Source organism: Schistocerca piceifrons, chromosome 8, assembly GCF_021461385.2.
Source record: "Schistocerca piceifrons isolate TAMUIC-IGC-003096 chromosome 8, iqSchPice1.1, whole genome shotgun sequence".
Lineage (NCBI taxonomy): Eukaryota > Metazoa > Arthropoda > Insecta > Orthoptera > Acrididae > Schistocerca > Schistocerca piceifrons.
In genome coordinates, this window is record NC_060145.1 from 396,224,027 (window position 1) to 396,244,447 (window position 20,421).

Consider the following 20,421-nt stretch of genomic DNA (forward strand, 5'->3'; position numbering starts at 1 on the left):
GAATATCTCGAATGAGAGTGTCCGTGCGTTTCACCATTGCAGAAGTCTCAGCTGTGTACAGTGGGGCCATACGCGGGAGATCGGACAGGTTTGCGCGATCTTGTTGTGTTGACAACAGACGCCTCGCGCAACGACTCACCGTCCTTAGTTCGGGTATACGTAGACATTCTGCAAGCGCCTATGACTATCTGCGATGTTCTGGTTTTCCACCAAAAGAAAGTCGATGACAGCTCTGCTTGAAACGCACATGCGTTACAGACGCCACTTTAAGGCTACGTATAGCGCCGCCATCTATTGGAACTTCATGTAACTATGGGAGCTGAAGCGGGAACATTCCACAATGTTCAACAACGAATTACGCATTTTTCAATCGAAACTGGCTAAGAAAACAAATGCCTTGTATTAGCTATTAGCATTCCACGTATTAAAGCGTTTAGCGTCTAGGAAATTATCTTTTATTGGATACTTTTCATGATAGTTGTTGAATCACTTTGAAATCATATGCAAACTGATCTCATCAAAGAAAGCGTGTACTGTCTCAACGGGTGTCGCCTACATCACAGCCACCTACCACACGGCTGGATGGTTTTGCCATCTCCTCCGTGGGAAAGAGGGATGAGGTATCCATGACTAGCACCTTAGCTTCCTGCCACCAATCATACAGCTGAGTACCGCGGGTTGCCGCCACACCAAGGCGCCTATATCTCAATCACAGCTCATAACGCCTGCGGCAGCCGCTGTAGTATTTGGTGGCACCAGATCGACTGGATACAGTGCTGCTGTCGCCGGCACTAGCTCGCCTCCGATCGACTACCCACCATTCCTCCGCCGGATGGCTTTATAAGACGCTCGCTCATCAGTCTTCAAGTTTACGATTCCGATATCGACGTTCAACGGCTTCTAGTCATCAGAGTGTAGCACATGCCAGCCGGAGCCACAACATCGTAGTGTAGCAGATATGGACTTTCCCTATGGAAGGGTTACTTGCTGTGACAGACTGAGTACTGAGCCTGTACCTCCAACAACTCTTAACGAGCAGTGTAGCTTCTAATCAGATCAAAGCGATCTTTCAGTTGCATTCGTTGAGAAGTTGTTCAGTTACTATTCAGAAACTAACGCAATTATGTGTAACTCCTGTTGTTCTTGTTTAGATGGGCAGATATCTCTTTTGTAGTGTGCATTACCCACACCACGGGATTCAAAAGTGAGCAGGAAACATGGGTGGTACTTTAAACAGATGTCAACATATGATACGTTTAGGTATCACAAAAAATGGAGGTCTCCAGAATGTTTTTTCACAAATGCAACGCTAAAATTCAGACAGAATTTTTGAGATGGAGAAATTTGTTTCATTACTAAAGAAATCACTATAGAATCCCTTGCCCCTTGACCCATAATCTTAATATATGTTTCATAGTTTGTGCAAGCCACATCGCATGAGTTATAATAATTGCCGTAGATACACCAAAATGATCTCTTGAATAAGCAAAATGGTTGGTGATACTTTCTCACCTAACCTCGAGCCAATTTTTATCGTGGGATGCTACAAATAGGGCAGTAATTAAAAAATCTAGGTATTTTAACAGGTCCTTAGGCGATTAGCGAAATTCGTGTTGCCGACAGCTGACGCCGACAATACAATCCAGTAATGAAACATTATTACACTGAGAAACGTCGCAAGTAAGCGACTTACGGAGTTTCAAAACCAAAGCCAATATTTGCGATCTTCTCATGACTATCGAATACACCACACTTGCACGGTTTTTACTCAAAAAGATGTACCTATCTTTCAGCTTTCATCCTGTCAGAGAGAACAGAATAGCTAAAAAGACTCACTTACGGGGCTTTAAAAATAACCGATTCGTATATGGAAGATACCGGTATGTAAATAAATTCTACTTTCATCGAGTAGCTGCCTTATTAAAATAGTCTGTGCTGTCTTGACCTTACAGCAATGAGAAAAACCCTACTACATCCTGACTGGATAAAGCCAGACTATCTAAAGCCAAACACTAAAAAGTACACACATTTCGTAAAGAGACAGTGTTATATTGAACAAGTTTTGTAAATTAAGGTCATTAGAAATTCATATACACAATAGAAACTCAAAGGAAAGAAAAGAAAGGGGGGACACGCACATAACAACAGTTGCAGGGAAAGACTATACATAACCGATATCGAGTGCGTTTACGTACATTAATAAGTCTTAGGGCACTTTGTAATCGAAGAAAACAGATATTTACACATAAAAATACAATACTTATTAAATACGTCTTTATGAGTTAGTCACTTTTAGGATTAATGGTACTGAAAATCTGGAACTGAGTGACACGTAAAATTGGTGGTAACAATTAGAAAGCTGGCTCTAACATTTAAGAAATGTACTTTCGTTAAATGAATTGTTAACCAGAAAATTAGGAAAGGTGTGCTTAGTGTATGAATTTGCCTAGTGTCTCAGCTGTTCCACGTGAGGCAAGATTTCCACACGTTGGCGGCTCTTAAGCAACCACGAGGACCACACAGTTTGCTCAACACCACCGCCTACGGCCGTGGTTATCATCTTGAGATGAGCGCTTTGAAATTAGCGGCAGAACACTGAAAGCCGCTTATCACTAGCTTGACCTTAACCTGACTGCATATATGGCATAACCTCATTATTAATGGCCTGAAAACATCATCTTGTTAAAAAAAATTGATAAAAAGCGCGATCTGACTGTTGCAAATGTTGTATTCGGTAGTAGGCAAAACTTGCATAGCACAATGGAAAATATAAATGGATCGTTTACACGGTTTTTAGTAATGTAAAACTACGACCAAGGCATTCAATCATTCTAGCACAACCGGAAAAAATCTGGTATGTTCTCTCTTACAGAGAAACCGTGTGAGACACAGATGTACAATGCATTTTGTATTAATTAAAACTGAAATCCCAAAAGCGATTATCAGTGTATTCAGAACTGCAGCACGAGTCTCAAAGTTTTCTGCACTTCAAGGCTAGTTTATGTTGGCATTAAGATGTTTGAGAAACAAGGAAAACATTATCTGCCAACGGCTGTTTACGTGATAGCAGTTCCGCTGAAGGCAGAACGTATTTAGTAAATTGTGCTGGCATCATGTACGAACGTACGTAAGGGATAAACGAGTACATGGGAATCCGGCATGAAAATCATAATATTTTATAAATAACTTTAGGATGAAACAATGAAACAAAACTAAAATGAATTCTTGTTATTATTCAGTAAACAAGCATGAAAATTCAGTGAAAATGTACATATGTCCTCCCGAGTACCACGTCGGAATACAAAACCACATATTATCAAAATCAGAACAAAATAACTCCATGTATTGTCAAATTCACTTGGTGTTATTAGACGAGTGGGAGAATAACGTGAACCACGGTCTATACCCACGAATGGTTACTAACAGACCGAAACTGATCCTTGCGCAAGCCACGATCGGAACGACAGCTCTAACCTTGGCCACAAAGTAACACACCTGCATTATGTAATAAAAGATTTGGCCAAAACACGCTAACAGGCAACGCTCACACTATAAATTCCTGAATGTTGCGACTTAATAGGGGCTGTCTTAGCAAAACATAAGATAGAAGCACTGGTATGTACATCTTTGTAGAAGATGGTGGTTGGGACATCGGCTGCTCAATTTGAAGTAAATAGCAGTACACCTTCACCAGTAAATTTTCAACTCTTTATTGCGCTACCGGTTCAATGTTACACCGCATTATCATCAGCCCCTTGTATAATCAAAAACAAATCAAGTGCAACTATAAACAATAACGAAGAGAAGAATTACCTGATGAATGGACAGTGATTTGGCACAAGGAAATACTACCGACGAATGGGTATGTAAGAATCAGTTAAAGTAATAGGGAGATTAACAGACAATCACTGCCAAAATTTACTTTCAGAACGGTGTCTCACCAATGTGGATGTAAGAATTAGTAATATTAAAATGGAATCCATTCATTGTACTCAAGGCAAGGTATACAACAACAAGAATCACCTCACACTTGGAAGTTAGCGGATGGTAAATGACAGTCTCAACCAATGTGTGGCATTTCATCCCTGAAGTGATACAACAATCTGCAACAGTTTATTAGAGGTAAATGTAATGAGCTTCCACTACGTAAAAATACCCAAGGACCATGTAAAGGATAAATAGGTAAAATCATGTAAGAGACTTCATCCAATATGTATTTCTACACTGTTACCCCCACTATATTACGTTGTTATCCTTCACATAGGCGGTTAGTTAATTTATATTTTTAATACATTTCAAGTACGCCGTTTCATTCAAGCAACATATTCTTCTTTCATTTCATGTTAATCAAATTGATTATATAACTATGGAGAAATGTATCTGCGCTCACTTTAATATTTTTGACGAATTTAAGGATCTTTCTACTCATAGATATTTTTCTAATTGATTTCACGTTTTTCATTGTTCCTACTAATCACTATTCCTTTAATCTAGACCACTCACTGCGTACTTATATGGCTAATTTCTGCCACGTTACCACAGTGCTATATTTGTCATTTCTCTTTTAATTTCACCTGTCTTTTGACTCATGCTTTTTACATTATTAGTATTTCATGTATTTTAGTTGTATTATGTTGTGAGTCTTTTGCAGGTTTTTTAGATTTTCAACAACATGACATACTCTGTTTAGTCTTTCGAAGATCCATCTCATCATATAGATTGTTACATCTACTGCATTTTACACAATGAAATACTTAAGCGTTTCACGGTAATCTTTTCGATTTTTACTCTTAGTGATCCGTACAGCATGATATTTATATATTTGTTTTAAATAATCTTTATTCGCTCGGTTCACGTCTCATATGACTATTGTCTTACATTGTCCTTCGCGATATTTCTCTGTATATACAAATATAAGTCATTATAGAGTTTTACCCGATATTTACCGATTTACAGTCTTACATATTGCTTTTCGTTATACTATTGATTTCTATACTTATTTGGTCATGAATCTACACAGAAGACGTTGTACAACTTTTTACATAGGACATCATCTGTGGTAGGTACTTTTCCTACTTCATAGTTGTCTTGTTTTCGACATTTTTCGGACATTTTAGATTTCCCTTTAACTTGTGTGATCATATTTGCTTTCTTCTTCTTAGTTTACACTTCTATTCTGTTTATATACTTCATTTTCCTACTTCTCTCCTAATTAATGTTATGTAATGGTGTCATTCTCAACTCATGGATTAGTCGCTTCATGTACAAACAATTTTAACTTGATTAGCCACTATCTGCCCACAAATGGTTTAGTCACTTAATGGATATTCTATGAACCTATTCATCTTTCACAGGTTTCTTCGGTTTTTTACATACTGGAAGCTCATTACAGTTACCGCTGACTGGCCATTGCAAATCATTTTATTATTACAGAGACGAAACTCCTTATATTATTTAAGATTGTCATTTACCCATTTACCGTCTGTTAACTTCCAACTGATATATGATGGTTCTTGTTATTCTATAGGTTTTTCTATTACTTGGGTACGATGTATACTTGTAATCTCTTCCTTTTAATTATTTTATATATATTCCACTTTACAATTGTTAAGTCTTAAATCCACATTGGTGAAATAGCTTTCATAAATTTAAGTTTGGCGTTGGTTGTTTGTTAACCTCCGTATTATGTTAACTGATTCTTATACACATTTTATGCATATCTATCTGTTCCAAACTATTGTTCGTTAGCCAGATAATTCCACTCTTCATTACTGGTGATTACTGCACTTGATTATGTTGTTCTTTATACAGGGGGCTGATAACTATGTGATGTAACATCGAAATCGGTAGCTCAGTAAGAAGTTAAAAATTTACAGCTGAAAATGTACAGCTGTTTATCTCTACGACAGAAGCATGGGAACTTAACAAACAGAACAACGTTAGCTGTGATCAATCCGCGTACAGCATGGTCCAGGCTCAGCGAACGAGTACGTTTTTGTGCCCAGTTGCATGGCCAAACGATCTCGAACTTGATTCGTCAACAGGGCTCTGCACTCCAAGTACACTGTGCAAATATGCTTTCACTATACAATCATAGATATCTTGCGAACCATGGATAGAGGGGGACAGGCAGAGTCCATACTCCTAGATTTTCTGAAGGCATTTGGCATGATGCCCCACTGCAGAATGTTAATGAAAGTCCGAGCATATGAATTACGTTTCCAGGTATGTGAGTGGCTTCAAAACCGCTTCCGCAATAGAACCGAGTACGTTGTCCTTGACGGTCAGTGTTCATAAAAGACAAGAGTATCATCAAGAGTGCGACAGGGAAGTATGATAGGACCAGATCATTCTTATTTTCTACAGAGGCTGTCCCAGGAGGTGCCGTTAACATTCAGGTATATGACAAAAACGATCTTTCGAAGCAAAAATGTCTAGTAAACATGGGTTCTGAAATGTATACCTAAGAGGAGGTTATGATCGAGAGGCGCAAAAAACGTGTTAAGTATAGAATTGTTTTTCATACAAGGATTTTTTTCTATTAAAATGGGGGTTTTAGCACTTTATTATGCATACATTCGTGTACGAAAAATAATTTATCTCACAGCAAATTAAAAATGGCACCTACGGTTCTTGTCAAAGCGCGAAGCGTTGTACAGATTCGTGGCTATTTCCGAAACCTATAAAAATAGAAATTTCTTTAATAGATTGAATTTTTGGGACCATCACGATGGGGTTTTGAAAAATACCTTAAAAATGGCAGCTGTTTGAAAAACATGTCACTTTAGTGGCATGTTTTTCTAAGTTCAAATGTTTATTTAAATTTCTAATGTAAAACACCTCTCGCTAAGGCCCACTGAATTTAATTATCTTTCATTGTAAACAAAATGAAATGAATCCCGTAATCTGATGAGGGTCAAGAGCACTTCGCACAGAGATTTTGTTTGGGAAAAACGTGTTTAAACTCCTAAGCTATTTTAAATCGTAGGTTTAATCTGCGATCCAAGGATCATAGAGGCATCAGTCTTCTACCTCTAAGATGCTGTGGTTCTGGATTTAGTGCTGTATTTTAGTTTTTTTTCCATGAGACCTCTTTTAACAATCCGAGAAATACCTTGCTCCGCAGCGACCACACCTTTCCTGCCAAATAACTTCGCAAAGTTTTTGCTTTTCGACCCTATGAAAATATTAACACGTTCATGACCTTCAGAATAGACGAATAACTTCCGTTCAATATACCTGCGACTGTATATACTACTATCCAAAGCTTTTCCCCCACTACCAGGCCGGCCGGAGTGGCCGAGTTGTTCTAGGCGCTACAGTCTGGAACCGCGCGACCGCAACGGTCGCAGGTTCGAATCGTGCCTCGGGCATGGATGTGTGTGATGTCCTTAGGTTAGTTAGGTTTAAATAGTTCTAAGTTCTAGGGGACTGAAGACCTCAGAAGTTAAGTCCCATAGTGCTCAGAGCCATTTGAACCCACTGCCAATTTCCAAAGCTCACGTAGAAGCACTCGTTTTCATCCAGCGTATTGGCACAGGTTCATCTTTTAAGCAAATCTTCATTGGACATCAGTTCGTATACTGGTCGAATCTGTTCATGAACTAATTTATATAGCATCCCCAGCTGTCTATATATCAATCGGCGCACGGTTCCATTCAACACGCTGTAACTTCTAAAATACTTTCACAATCAAAATCTCTTTGCAGGTAAAATCACATACTTCAGAGCTGCAAATTATACAAAAAAATCATATTTTTCTTCATTATAGATCAGAGCTTCCCCTTAAGAACTATGCGCACTTCTTCGTCTTCGATACTGTGAAACAAATGTCTCTTACTGTAAACTTTTGGCTTTTCGTATTTTGAGAGGATGTAATATGGACCAAAACAAGAAACAAATTGTTTGGCGAACAGGGCGTCTAAAATGCTTAGTTTAAGAGCTATGAGCACTTGTTCAGTGGAAAAGACGTGCTTCACAGTAGCGAAAATGAACAAGTGCTCATAGCATAGGCGTTTCAGAGACCATGTTTGTTAGACATTTTTGCTTCGAATGATCGTCCGTATCATATATCTGAATATTGGCCATACCTCCTTGGACACCGTGTATACAGAAATGAACTGAAGATCAGTGGTCTACGGCTCTTTGTTGATATCGGTGCGGTGTACGGGAAGGTGTCGACATTGTGTGACGGTAGGAGAATACAAGATGATTTAAGAAAAGTTTAATGGAAGGTAACTCTAAATATAGTGAAATATAATTTAAAGCAGATGAGTAGAGAAAAGAATCCCTGGACTCTCGAACGCAGCACTGGTAGTCTGCTGGTTGATACAATCAAAGGTATTAAATAACTAGGCTTAAAGCTGCAAGGCGATTTGAAATGGGATGACCACATAAGGGCGATAGTAGGGAAGGCGAGCGGTCGGATTCAGTTTAATGGGAGGTGCTTAGGAGATCACTGGTGCGATCCATTCTTCAGTAGTACTCAAGCGTTTGGGATCCCCACCACGTCGGATTAAAGGAAGACGTTGAAACAATTCAAAGGCGAACCCCAAGATTTCTTACTATTATAAGCGATCAACATACAAGTGTTACTGAAAACCTTCGTGAACTTAAACAGGAATCCTGGACGGAAGACCACGTTCTTTACGTGGATCACTACTGAGAAAGTTTAGAGAACCGGCATTTGAAGATGACTCTACAGAACGTGTCTACTGCGGGCGAAGCAAATTTCGGCTAAGGACGGAAGAGAAGAGTAATTACACGTTGAATGCATGAATATAGAGTCAAATCGTTCAAATGGCTCTGAGCACTATGGGACTTAACATCTGACGTCATCAGTCCCCTAGACTTAGATTTAAACCTAACTAACCTAAGGACACCACACAAATCTATGCCCGAGACAGGATTCGAACCTGCGACCGTAGCAGCAGCGCGGTTCCAGACTGAAGCGCCTAGAACCGTTCGGCCACAGGGGCCGGCAAGGCATATAGACTGCCGTTTTGTTTTTCCCTCGAAGGGAATGATTAGTTATGGTACATCCGTCATGCACCATAGGGTGGCTTCCAGGGTATGTATGTAGATGCAGAAAGCTATGACTTCCCTCACTGATCGGAACAGTGCATAGAGAGCCTTTGCACAATATTAGTAACTTACAATTCGCGTGATGATATTTAACATAAGAGACGTTTCTAACAGACGGCCCTGAACAGATACATTTATTATCCGTATTTTATGCATTCACAGTGATGCAAGCTGCTGCAACTATCATTAATTAACTGTAGCATGTCGTGCCCCAACTTTGCGGATTGTGAAAAACTTCATAATAAAACTGATTTAACACCTCTGTGCTCAGAAAAATACTGAGTTGCGAAATTACCACTAGTCGCACTCGGATCATTTGGTCTTCTGATACGAATAGTTATTCTGCTTGATAGGTGATGCCGTCGGGGAAGACATAATGAAGGGGTGTAGGTGGTCAGAAGTAAGGTTCACTTAGTCCACAGCTGTCAGGTACCTTTAACTACTAAGCAAGGTGGCGGCGAGTGAGTGATGGGCTTCAGTTTGGCTCCCAACTTGGCGTAAATTTTGGAGGTGTTGTTAAGCAGTTAGGCAGTTCCACATATTAGGAGAATCTTGTGGCGAGTACCTAGTGTCATAACAGTAATTGATTCCGAAAGTCTGTAACCTGGAACTGCATTTCAAATCGATTACCGTCATATAACACACAGCGTGGCCAGTGGCGATTCCGGAGACAGCGCTGTTGTCGAGTCGACCGCACCGCCCGGCATCTCCGACGTCGCAGCTCCCTTCGAACTAGCTGTACAGACCCTTACTGAAGCTGTCACTGCAGCAATGACACCCAGAGTACAGGAAATTTTGCAGAGGGATGCGAGCGAGGTCCTTGCTCTGAACAAAACACTGGAAGGAACTGGTGATAGCGCACCATTACTCGAATAGAAGACGATCGTGAAATCTGACGATCTCGAGCAGTACCAGAGATGAAACAATCTCAGGCTGTTCGGGATTCCTGAGAACAGCAGAGAGAATACGGATGAAGAGAAGCTAGGCCTGCAGATGACACTTACTGACACAGAATTCATAGAATGGGGCGAAAGACGTCAGGATCTTAAAAACCTAGTGAAGTTTGATTTGTACAGAAAAACGTGTCAGATCTTCAGAGCGATGAAGAAACTCGGAATGTCAGGTGTGACAATACATGAGAATCTCACTGCAGGAAGACTAAGAATTTTGAAGAGTGTGATTCGAGATTTGGGCTATAATCGGATGCAGAAACGACGACAGGGTAATATTGAGGATCGGTAATGGGAAAGATCAGTATGCAATTCAGATGAACTCGAATGCCTTTGGAGCTAAAACACTTGTAAAGATGGGGCAAGAAATCAGATAAAATAAAATACCTCGGTAAGGAGCAATCGATGACCTTTTGTCTGGTATATCAAAATACAGAAGATATTAAGCGGCGACATTCCAGAGCTATTAGTCATATGTTTCAGTGGATGAACTTTGGTACAGCTCAACTGAATCATCCACTTCAGAGCTACTCTGTCGCATGTACACGGCTCCTGGAGTTTACATTCAGCGAGCTGGATAAGCACTGCTTACCACCTTCGTGTACTATCTTAACATTGCCCTACATCTCTCTCACAGTTGCGACCCACTCCGACTCGCTATACGCCATTTCCGTGGCCTCAAGCACCATTACCTTTGTCGTGGCATGTGGTTAGAAACACGCAAAAAACTTTTCCAATCTAATTAGTGTGTGTTTAATTAGGGTTACCACTACAGAAATATAAAACTTTCATGTAGTGAAGCAGTGTGCCGAATGGAAAGTGTTTAGCTGCCCCAAGTAGGAACTTGCTCTAGGAATCACAGTACAGCCCCACAGAGATCAGCATCTCCGGTGGACATCAGATTTTTATTAGTTTATAGGTTTTATTTCAGGTGAAAAGTGGATGCTTTCCAGTTCTTCTTGGCATCGAGCCTACCCCCAACCCTCTCACCTCTGTCTCTGTCTCTCTCTGACAGAGTCCTTTTTGAAATGTGAGCTTTGATGATCTGCCTGCATCTGTGCAGGAGATTTCAGCCGTTATTACGCTTTTAACAATACGTATTCGTGCTTGAAATCAGACCACGATGGATGGAAATAATATTCTCGAATCTCTCGATTTCGAATATAAAACTTTTTCTCCCTTTATTCAATTATAGCTTGTATGTGACATAAATGTACGAATGATAAGACTTTCGCCATTTCATTCTCCGTTTACTTCGCTTTGGAGACTATTGCAATGTCGGGTCTAAAGCCATTATTCTGAGCTTACTTCCAAATTATTCATTACTATCGTATGGTAATTAGTCACATTGCATGTCATATCACATGTCAGGAACATCAAATTCTAAATCGACGAAACGGCAGACATTGTCCCTACGGCACTTATATGTTACGGCAATGTAATACCGACTCGCAATTAGGGCTATAAAAGCAACGTCTCAATTTTGCATCGTATGTATTCGGTATTGTCGAGACACATGTCCATTACATAGTGTTCACTTCGTCTACCGGATCGCATGTAATATTATTATGGGAAGAACTGATGTGATCAACCATTCGAACATTGCACATATATCGTTTAAAATCATTCATTGCGAATTCGAGTCGTTTGGAGTTTCTATTGTTTGTGCCTTGTTGTATTACAGCACAGTAGTAAAGATTTATCAGGGCTAAAGACTGGATTATATTTTTTTTAAATTTGAGGCTGAAATATTTTTCCGAATTTTTGAATTTCATGTAGACAGGAGGGAGAGTTAATGCTGCAGGATTTGTTCTTCCAACATTGTGCTGAAGTCTCTTTCTGTTTCGTGAAACGACAACCGCATGCATTTCCGAAGTATTGGGGAAAATGTTTAACAAGAATGTCTTCTTAGCGGCTTTAGGTGTGATATGAGGATGATCTGTAGCTTTTTACCCGTTTGGTTTAAGATCCAAGTTTTATATCCATCGTGATATTGAAAAAACACCGTCATTCATTCATACACTGTCATAAGGCAGCGGCAATGCTCTTCGGGCTGGTGATCAGATAGAACTAGATACCAGCAGCATTAGATAGTTACAGGAGCGAAGCGTGAGTGAAATATCACTGGTACTCAGTCATAATCATCATCAGGATTTCCTTCCGGCGAGCCGGGTAGGAACTTTATGAACGATATGCCTCCATTGATTTCTTTCCCGGTATAGCTTTTCCCTCGGCACTACACCCCATGTTACTACTCTCTTCTTGAGATCTTCCTTAACCTGGTCTGTCCATCTCTTTCTAAGCCGCTGAGTTGGTCTTCTTCCTGGTACCTCCATCTCCAAATACTGGCGTGGAGTTCGAGTCGGGTGCATTCGCTTCACATGACCGAACCACTTCAGTCTCAAAGCACTCTCCTCTCCTCTGTAGTCAATGTCACCTGCAGGTCTCTACTCACATAATCATTCCTGATTCTGTCTCTCCTGTACAATCAGAAAAACAATGGGCCAAAGATTTAATCCTAGGGGACTCCAGAGAGAATTATTTTCCTCTTTAGGATTTCTCTGACGTATAGACGACTCTTTGCCGTCTATTTTCGAGGTACGATCACCTTTCGAGCCGCAGTGTTGTACTACTTTAGAAATTCACGTATTTTATTAAGTAACATATAGAAATCGGTAGTATCGAAAGTATTTCTGAACTCAAGCAATGGTGCAATTACACTACTGTCCATTAAAATTGCTACACCACGAAGATGACGTACTACAGACTCGAAATTTAACCGACAGGAAGAAGATGCTGTGATGTGCAAATGATTAGCTTTTCAGAGCATTCACACAAGGTTGGCGCCGATGGCAACACCTACAACGTGCTGACATGAGGAAAGCTTCCAACTGATTTCTCATACACAAACAGCAGTTGACTGGCGTTGCCTGGTGAAACGTTGTTGTGATGCTTCCTGTAAGGAGGAGAAATGCGTACAATCACGTTTCCGACTTTGATAAAGGTCGGATTGTAGCCTATCGCGATTGCGGTTTATCGTATCGCGACATTGCTGCTCGTGATGGTCGAGATCCAATGACTGTTAGCAGACTATGGAATCGGTGCGTTCAGGAGGGTAATACGGAACGCCGTGCTGGATCCCAACGGCCTCGTATCACTAGCAGTCGAGATGACAGGCATCTTATCCGCATGGCTGTAACGGATCGTGCAGCCACGTCTCAATCCCTGAGTCAGCAGATGGGGACGTTTGCAAGACGACAACCATCTGCACGAACAGTTCGACGACGTTTGCAGCAGCATGGACTATCAGCTCGGAGACCATGGCTGCGGTTACCCTTGACGCTGCATCACAGACAGGAGCTCCTGCGATGGTATACTCAACGACAAAACTGGGTGCACGAATGGCAAAACGTCATTTTTTCGTATGAATCCAGGTTCTGTTTACAGCATCATGATAGTCGCATCCGTGTTTGGCGATATCGCGGTGAACGCACATTGGAAGCGTGTATTCTTCATCGCCATACTGGCGTATCACCCGGCGTGATGGTATGGGGTGCCATTGGTTACACGTCCCGGTCACCTCTTGTTCGCATTGACGGCACACTGAACAGTGGACGTTATATTTCAGATGTGTTACGACCCCTGGCTCTACCCTTCATTCGATCCCTGCGAAACCCTACATTTCAGCAGGATAATGCACGACCGCATGTTGCAGGTCCTATACAGGCCTTTCTGGATATAGAAAATGTTCGACTGCTGCCCTGGCCAGCACATTCTCCAGATCTCTCACCAATTGAAAACGTCTGGCCAATGGTGGCCGAGCAACTGGCTCGTCACAATACGCCAGTCACTACTCTTGACGAACTGTGGTATAGTGTTGAAGCTGCATGGACAACTGTACCTGTACACGCCATCCAAGCTGTGTTGGACTCACTGCCGAGGCCGTTATTAGGGCCAGAGGTGGTTGTTCTGGGTACTAATTTCTCAGGCTCTATGCACCCAAATTGCGTGAAAATTTAATCACATGATAGTTCTAGTGTAATATATTTGTCCAATGAATACCCGTTTATCATCTGCATTTCTTCTTGGTGTAGCAATTTTAATGGCCAATAGTGTATATCTTCACGTCTGTCCATGACACGTTAGATGTCGTCCACCATGTTCATTAATGCAGATGTGGTGCTATGTTTTTGGAAGCCTGATTGGAGTTTGTGGTGAATATTATGAGTTGAGTGGACTGTATTCGTCTGTTCGCAGGCTGTGGGCCGAAGTATTCCACGTGAGCGCCAGCGGCGCCGGCACCGTCAAGTGGCAACAGGTGAGCGAGGACCTGGTGCCTGTCAACATCACGTGCATCCAGGACTCGCCCGAGTGCGTCTTCCACATCACGGCCTACAACAGCCAGGTCGACAAGATCCTCGACGTCCGGCTCGTGCAGCCAGGTGAGGCGGCGCCCGGCGCGAAAGCACGCATTGTTACAGCAGCGTAAACCTTTCACTGCTATTGGGACGTAAAGGGGTCGACCAGAATATAGAAACACCAAAACTCGCAACACGTTCAGGAAAATCGTTAGCTTTCAAAACAGTTTCCACTTCCCTCGGAATGGGCAACTAAAGGTCCTGCATGTTTTTCGAGGTAATATTAAACCATTCTAAAATGAGATTTTCACTCTGCAGCGGAGAGTGCGCTGATATGAAACTTCCTGGCAGATTAAAACTGTGTACCGGACCGCGACTCGAACTCGGGACCTGTGCCTTTCGCGGGCAAGTGCTCTACCAACTGAGCTACCAATGCACGACTCACGGCTGTACTTCTGCCAGTACCTCGTCTCCTACCTTCCAAACTTTACACTCCGCTGCAGAGTGAAAATCTCACTCTGGAAACATCCCCCAGGCTGTGGCTAAGCCATATCTCCACAATATCCTTTCTTTCAGGAGTGCTAGTTCTGCAAGGTTCGCAGGAGAGCTTCTGTAAAGTTTGGAAGGTAGGAGACGAGATACTGGCTGATGTAAAGCTGTGAGGACGGGGCGTGAGTCGTGTTTGGGTAGCTCAGTTGGTTGAGCACTTTCCCGAGAAAGGCAAAGGTCCCGAGTTCGAGTCTCGGTCCGACACACAGTTTTAATCTTCCAGGAAGTTTAATATTAAACCATTATTTTTGCAAAATTGTGTCGAGTCCGGGTAATGATGGTGGAGGTGTATAGCGATCATGAACCCTCCTTTCCAAAGCAGTCCACAAAGGCTCAATAATATTGAGACACGATTATTATACACTGGAGGTATGAATTAAAAAACGCCATCAGTCACCACTTTTCGTGTTTTGTTAACTTCAAGATGCATTTCGGTCCCTGTGGGTTCATCATCAGGTGTAATTTGTTTTAACACATGCTTTATTTCTTCTCTTGAATGAGGTGAAATGCATATTCATGTCACGGAAAGGTTTAATGTGAGGTTATGAATTTCATAAGTCGAACGCGGAAAATATATGTGAAATAGTGGAAAAGATGAACAGTATAAACTTACAACACAATACAAGAAAAGCGTTTTTAAAGTTTTAGCACCAGCCAACATTCTTTTCTCCGTCGTCTTCGTCCATGCGACTTCATTCAAGAGGCAAGTTTGCACACACATGCTTGTAAACATTTCACAGATGTTTATGGACATCGTGTTATCAAAGATAAATTTATTCGTAGTGCTAAAGATATAGCTATTAAAGTGCCACAAGAAGGAAATAACTTTAGAATAGGTCTTTAAAATTAGTGAAATAACTGTGGCTTGCAAAATCTGTTTGTTCATTTAACATAGATTCTGGTTCTTTGATTTTGTGGACTCATATCTCCAATTGTTCTAACTTTATTACTATGTTGGGCGGGGGAGATGCGATAATTCACCCACGTGCTGATCAAACCTGCACTGCACGATGTGAGCTGTGTTGACAGGGACGTTGTCGTCCTGCAATGCAGCATGCCCATTTGGTAACGAACATTGCACCATGGCATGTAGCTGTCAGCCGAAACGTTCACCCAAATCGTCACCGAAATCCCCACCATTTCTCATTCATTGGACGTAAAGCCGACCGGAAGCTGGAAACAATGTGAAACAAGAATCATCCGAACAAATGGCTTCCTTACATTCTTTCAGAATCCAGTTTTGCTTCGGCACCGCACTCTCCTGGTACGGGCATTTGCATTACTAATTAGTGCTTTGGAATTATAGCTTGCTCTTTTGTTCCCTCTTAAGAAGCTCCCTTCGTTTTTTTTTATGCTGACAGATTTCGCAAGTGCAACGATCAATACCGCAGTGACTTTCGCAACTGTTGTCCCCTTATTTTTCGTCACAACATCTTCAATGAACATCTGTCACGATCATTCAACTCTCCCTTTCGTCCGCACTGTGACTTTGCGGGTGGTGTCCTCCTGCTTTCCCTGTATGCGGTATAAATCTTCCACCGCTGCCTCTTGGAACACTAAGCAGCTGGGCTCCTTTGATTACGGAAGCATGCACCATACGAGCATCATTGCCCACGTTAGAATTCACATACCTCTGACACAATACACTCACAACTACACAGAACGCTAGTCTGATCACTACTGACATTTGCAACGTATTGAGGTCATTGCACAGATGCTATTCGTGGTTAAATAAAGCAGCCTACTCGCAGGCTTGGCTAGCATCAGAATTTATGTCCAAGTGTCCATTTGTCGCGATGTTACCACATTTTTGTCCAATCCCTCTGTGTGTTCCGTAATAGGTTATTATTGAACCGAAGGGAATTTGCTCCATGTTATTGCTGTGTGTCAGTGCCCCACTGCTTAACTAGGGTCTGCTACGGTCTACAAAATTCTTACAATTATAGCTTACACCTGTAGGCTGCGCTTTCTTCAAGTCTGCGTATTATCGCAGAGAATTAGTTTGCGCCTTCATATAGGCAACCCAATGAACATATTTGCAAAGCGGGCTGCTGTCACGCCTTCTCGGACAGTTCGTGTCAATCACGTGCGTGCAAGATCTGACATTTGCCATATCAGGAATGTTGCCCATACTGTGTACCTGTAATGCGAATTAAAAACTTTGAGAGGCGCCGTGTCCACTGATGTGTGTCCGTTTTCTGTATGTCATGTAGTTTTTGCGCTGTTGGAAGTGCATAAGAATAACTATAATGTAACGTAGTGTTTGCGCTGTAATATATAATACGATCAATGTTTTTTCGGACATGCATTCGTGTCCAAAGGAACTGACACTGCGTTGACGATCAACAGCTGCATTTCAATTAAGAAATGATTTGCAAGGAATCCGAAGGAATATTGCTTCAAACTATACAGTACAACATAGACACTGCACAACTGTATAGTATTTCGCGCCATAGCAGGGCAATGAGACGATCGAAAAACAGTCTTAACCTTTGCGGGAGTCACGGTAGTATAATGCGAGCACTGGGGAATGTAGACGCCAGGACAAATGGAAGTTTGGTTAGCTCTTGGAAGCGAGCTGAGGTAGCTGATAACCAGCTTCTGCACCAGTGGCCTGGATTAAATTCCGAATCTCTTTGCAGTGTTCATGAATTGATGGCATGGAACGCTTTGATGATGATCAGTCCGGCAGAAGGGTACGTTTAGGCAGGTGGCCAATCTCGTGCTGTTCCATTCTATTTAGTTTGGGGCTGACCCATTTCACAAGATACAATTACTGTGTATAATAATACAGACGGGACATTTGTGTGATTTAATTACAACATATAAAGCATAATTAAATGAGATAACATTACTCTGACTACCCCATAACAATCAAAGTCACAAAATTTTTCCATAAAATCCAATTGTGCAGGGGGTCAGCTAAAGTCTGAAAAGCTTATAAGGGTGTTGGGAGGCACTTGTTCTGAGAAATAATCGTAGAGAAAAAAATTCGGCCGGCACGTTGCACTGTTTCCGAGTTAATTTGTGTTGAAGTTAGCCAGTCACGCCATAGCGAGCGAAGATTCAAGCGGCCCGTCAGAGATGGTGTAACCAAACCTGTCCTTCTTTTGGTTTCCCAAATCTGAGCAAGAGAGTGATACAAAAATTGGACATAGGACGAGCCAAAGGCTGAGCGCTCTCGTGCGCTATCGTCTGTGTTGTGAGAACAACGCACGACGGAGCAACGTATTGAATTTTTTTCTTAACAAACTGTTTCTGACTACCTTGCATACATAATCAAACGTTAAAAAGCTACCTTCAAATTTCAAAGTTTCCTTTTACAGAGACCAAAGAAATGAAAAATAAGTTTTGTAATGGATCTATTCATGAAGCTAGAATCTACCCTGTGACAAAAGTAGTCCTTAATTTCTAAAATATTCTACAGTGTAATTGTTCTTCGGTGACGGTACAGGGGATATGCGGAAAGTAAGTTTCGATCGGTCAATAAATGGAAACAAATGTGAAAATGTAATAAAGCTTTGCACATGTGTGTTCGACAGTGTGTCTAGTATGCCTATCGGTTGCATCACTTCGGTCGTCTTAGTTCTGAGAGCATGATGAGCACATAAAGATGCGTAGAAAATAGTGTCTCCCGCCAAGTATGACGTCCTGGTGAGAGATGTCGCCTGATGTTATGCAGCCCACATTACAGAACTGTCATACGGTTCCTGCTTCGTGACAATTCTCAGTCGTAATCTGCAGGGGCAATGAAAATGCTCCTGCAGCGTTTTTGATGGGAAGTGTTTGATCACCGTCACTACAGCCCGTAATTGGCTCCCTTTGTGTTTCATCTCTGCTCGTATTAACTACTGGGTATGAGGACAGCATTTTCGCACAGACAACGAGTTATAGACGAGCGTAGAGAACTGGATGAAAGCACAGGCGGCTGCCTTCTATGACGAGGGTGTTACAACGCTACGACAAATGTGTAAGTCGGAGTGGTGACTATGTAGAGCAGTGGCTGGAAGCTGTAGCTAGCTGTTCCAGTTAAAATATATCTATCACAGTGGTTTCCATTTCGCGATCAGTAGAAACTTACTTTCCGAACAGCCCTAGTATTTATCACGTCGTATGAATATATGTACCATGTTCCCGTCAGTGAGGCAAGAATCACAATTTGAAGAAGGAGCTTGCTGTTATTCAGTAGGAGTAGCCTATCTGCCGGCACCGGATTCCACTCTCTCCCTTCTCTCTCATCATACAACACCACAGCATATTGTATACGAGAGAATATTACGCCAGAGTTTGCTTCTACTGCGCCCGACATTATTGGATGACAGTGTTTATTGGATTGTAGTATTTGATATGTGTCATCAGATTGCCGTTTAACGATTAATATTGCATTTTGCTTTGATTACCCTATACTAGTTTGTGAAGCGAGGGGATAACTGGTTCATATTTGGGGTCAAAAGAAATACACGCATTAATATAATGAAATAATAAGCAACCAGTTGCATAAAAGAAATTTAATTTCTTTACTGGTTTCGGATATTTAGTGCCCTTCTTCAGAAAGTTATGCCTATCGCATTATCTGTGCCCTTTATTATAGACACAAGCAAATAATGCGATAGGCATAATCTTTTGAAAAGTTGCACTAAGTGTTCGAAACCGGCAGATAACTTAAATTTCTTTTATGCAACTGTTTGCTTATTATTTCATTGTCTACGACTACAGTTGTTGAAGATGGATAAAATACTAAACATACGTTAATGTTAATACTCAACAGTGATTTGACTACAGTGAATGTAATTTCAACTCACTATTACTATGCATCCCTATAATGTCCTTGTAACATCTGTCATTCCAAGACCACCATCCTCATCTATTAGCTACGGTCACAAACTAATTTTAGAGTGTTTTATTTAGCACAATGAAGTGTTTCGGAAAACCTAATTCGGGAGAGTTACAAAAGGTGCTCCAGACATAGCTTTTTATGAATCTCTACCTGGTGTGGTATTGTAAACAGCCGTTTTTGTTGTTTAATCCTTATCATGATATCATTCTTCCATTTGTCTTCTTTATCTTTTTTTCTCACTCGACAGGAAAATTAATTCCCCTCTTCAAGAGACTCTTGTCAACATTTAACGCTCATGTTTTTATCATCTCTACCTGCCGCGCACTCTGTTACTTTAGTTTCCTATTCTTTACTCGCATATTTTGGCCGTTAGCTAACGTTCACACCATTTATTTAAGTACCCTACTCAGTTCCTGCCCTCTTTCGGCGTTACGGCTATGTCGTCAGCGAACAGTACTATGCTAATCGTCTGTACACGGGAAACCACTTCATCGTCAAGACAGTTGTTTACTTGTCTCATTGCCCTTCCTAAGAGAGTCAGTCAAATGAAAACCGAAAATCCGCCACAGCGGGACCGTGGAATGATTCCATTCAAAAGTAATCATCACATGCAATAAAGACATTTATCCCACTGGGAGACGAT

At 41.4% G+C, this 20,421-nt stretch overlaps 1 protein-coding gene across 1 annotated transcript in view; it reads left to right on the forward strand.

The window, feature by feature from the left end:
* The window catches only part of LOC124712377, a 395,369-nt gene that overhangs the window by 170,499 nt on the left and 204,449 nt on the right, over nucleotides 1–20,421 (forward strand). The window contains exon 3 of the mRNA XM_047242672.1: nucleotides 14,292–14,476. Coding sequence (XP_047098628.1) covers nucleotides 14,292–14,476 — 185 coding nt within the window. The remainder of the gene's footprint in view (nucleotides 1–14,291; nucleotides 14,477–20,421) is intronic.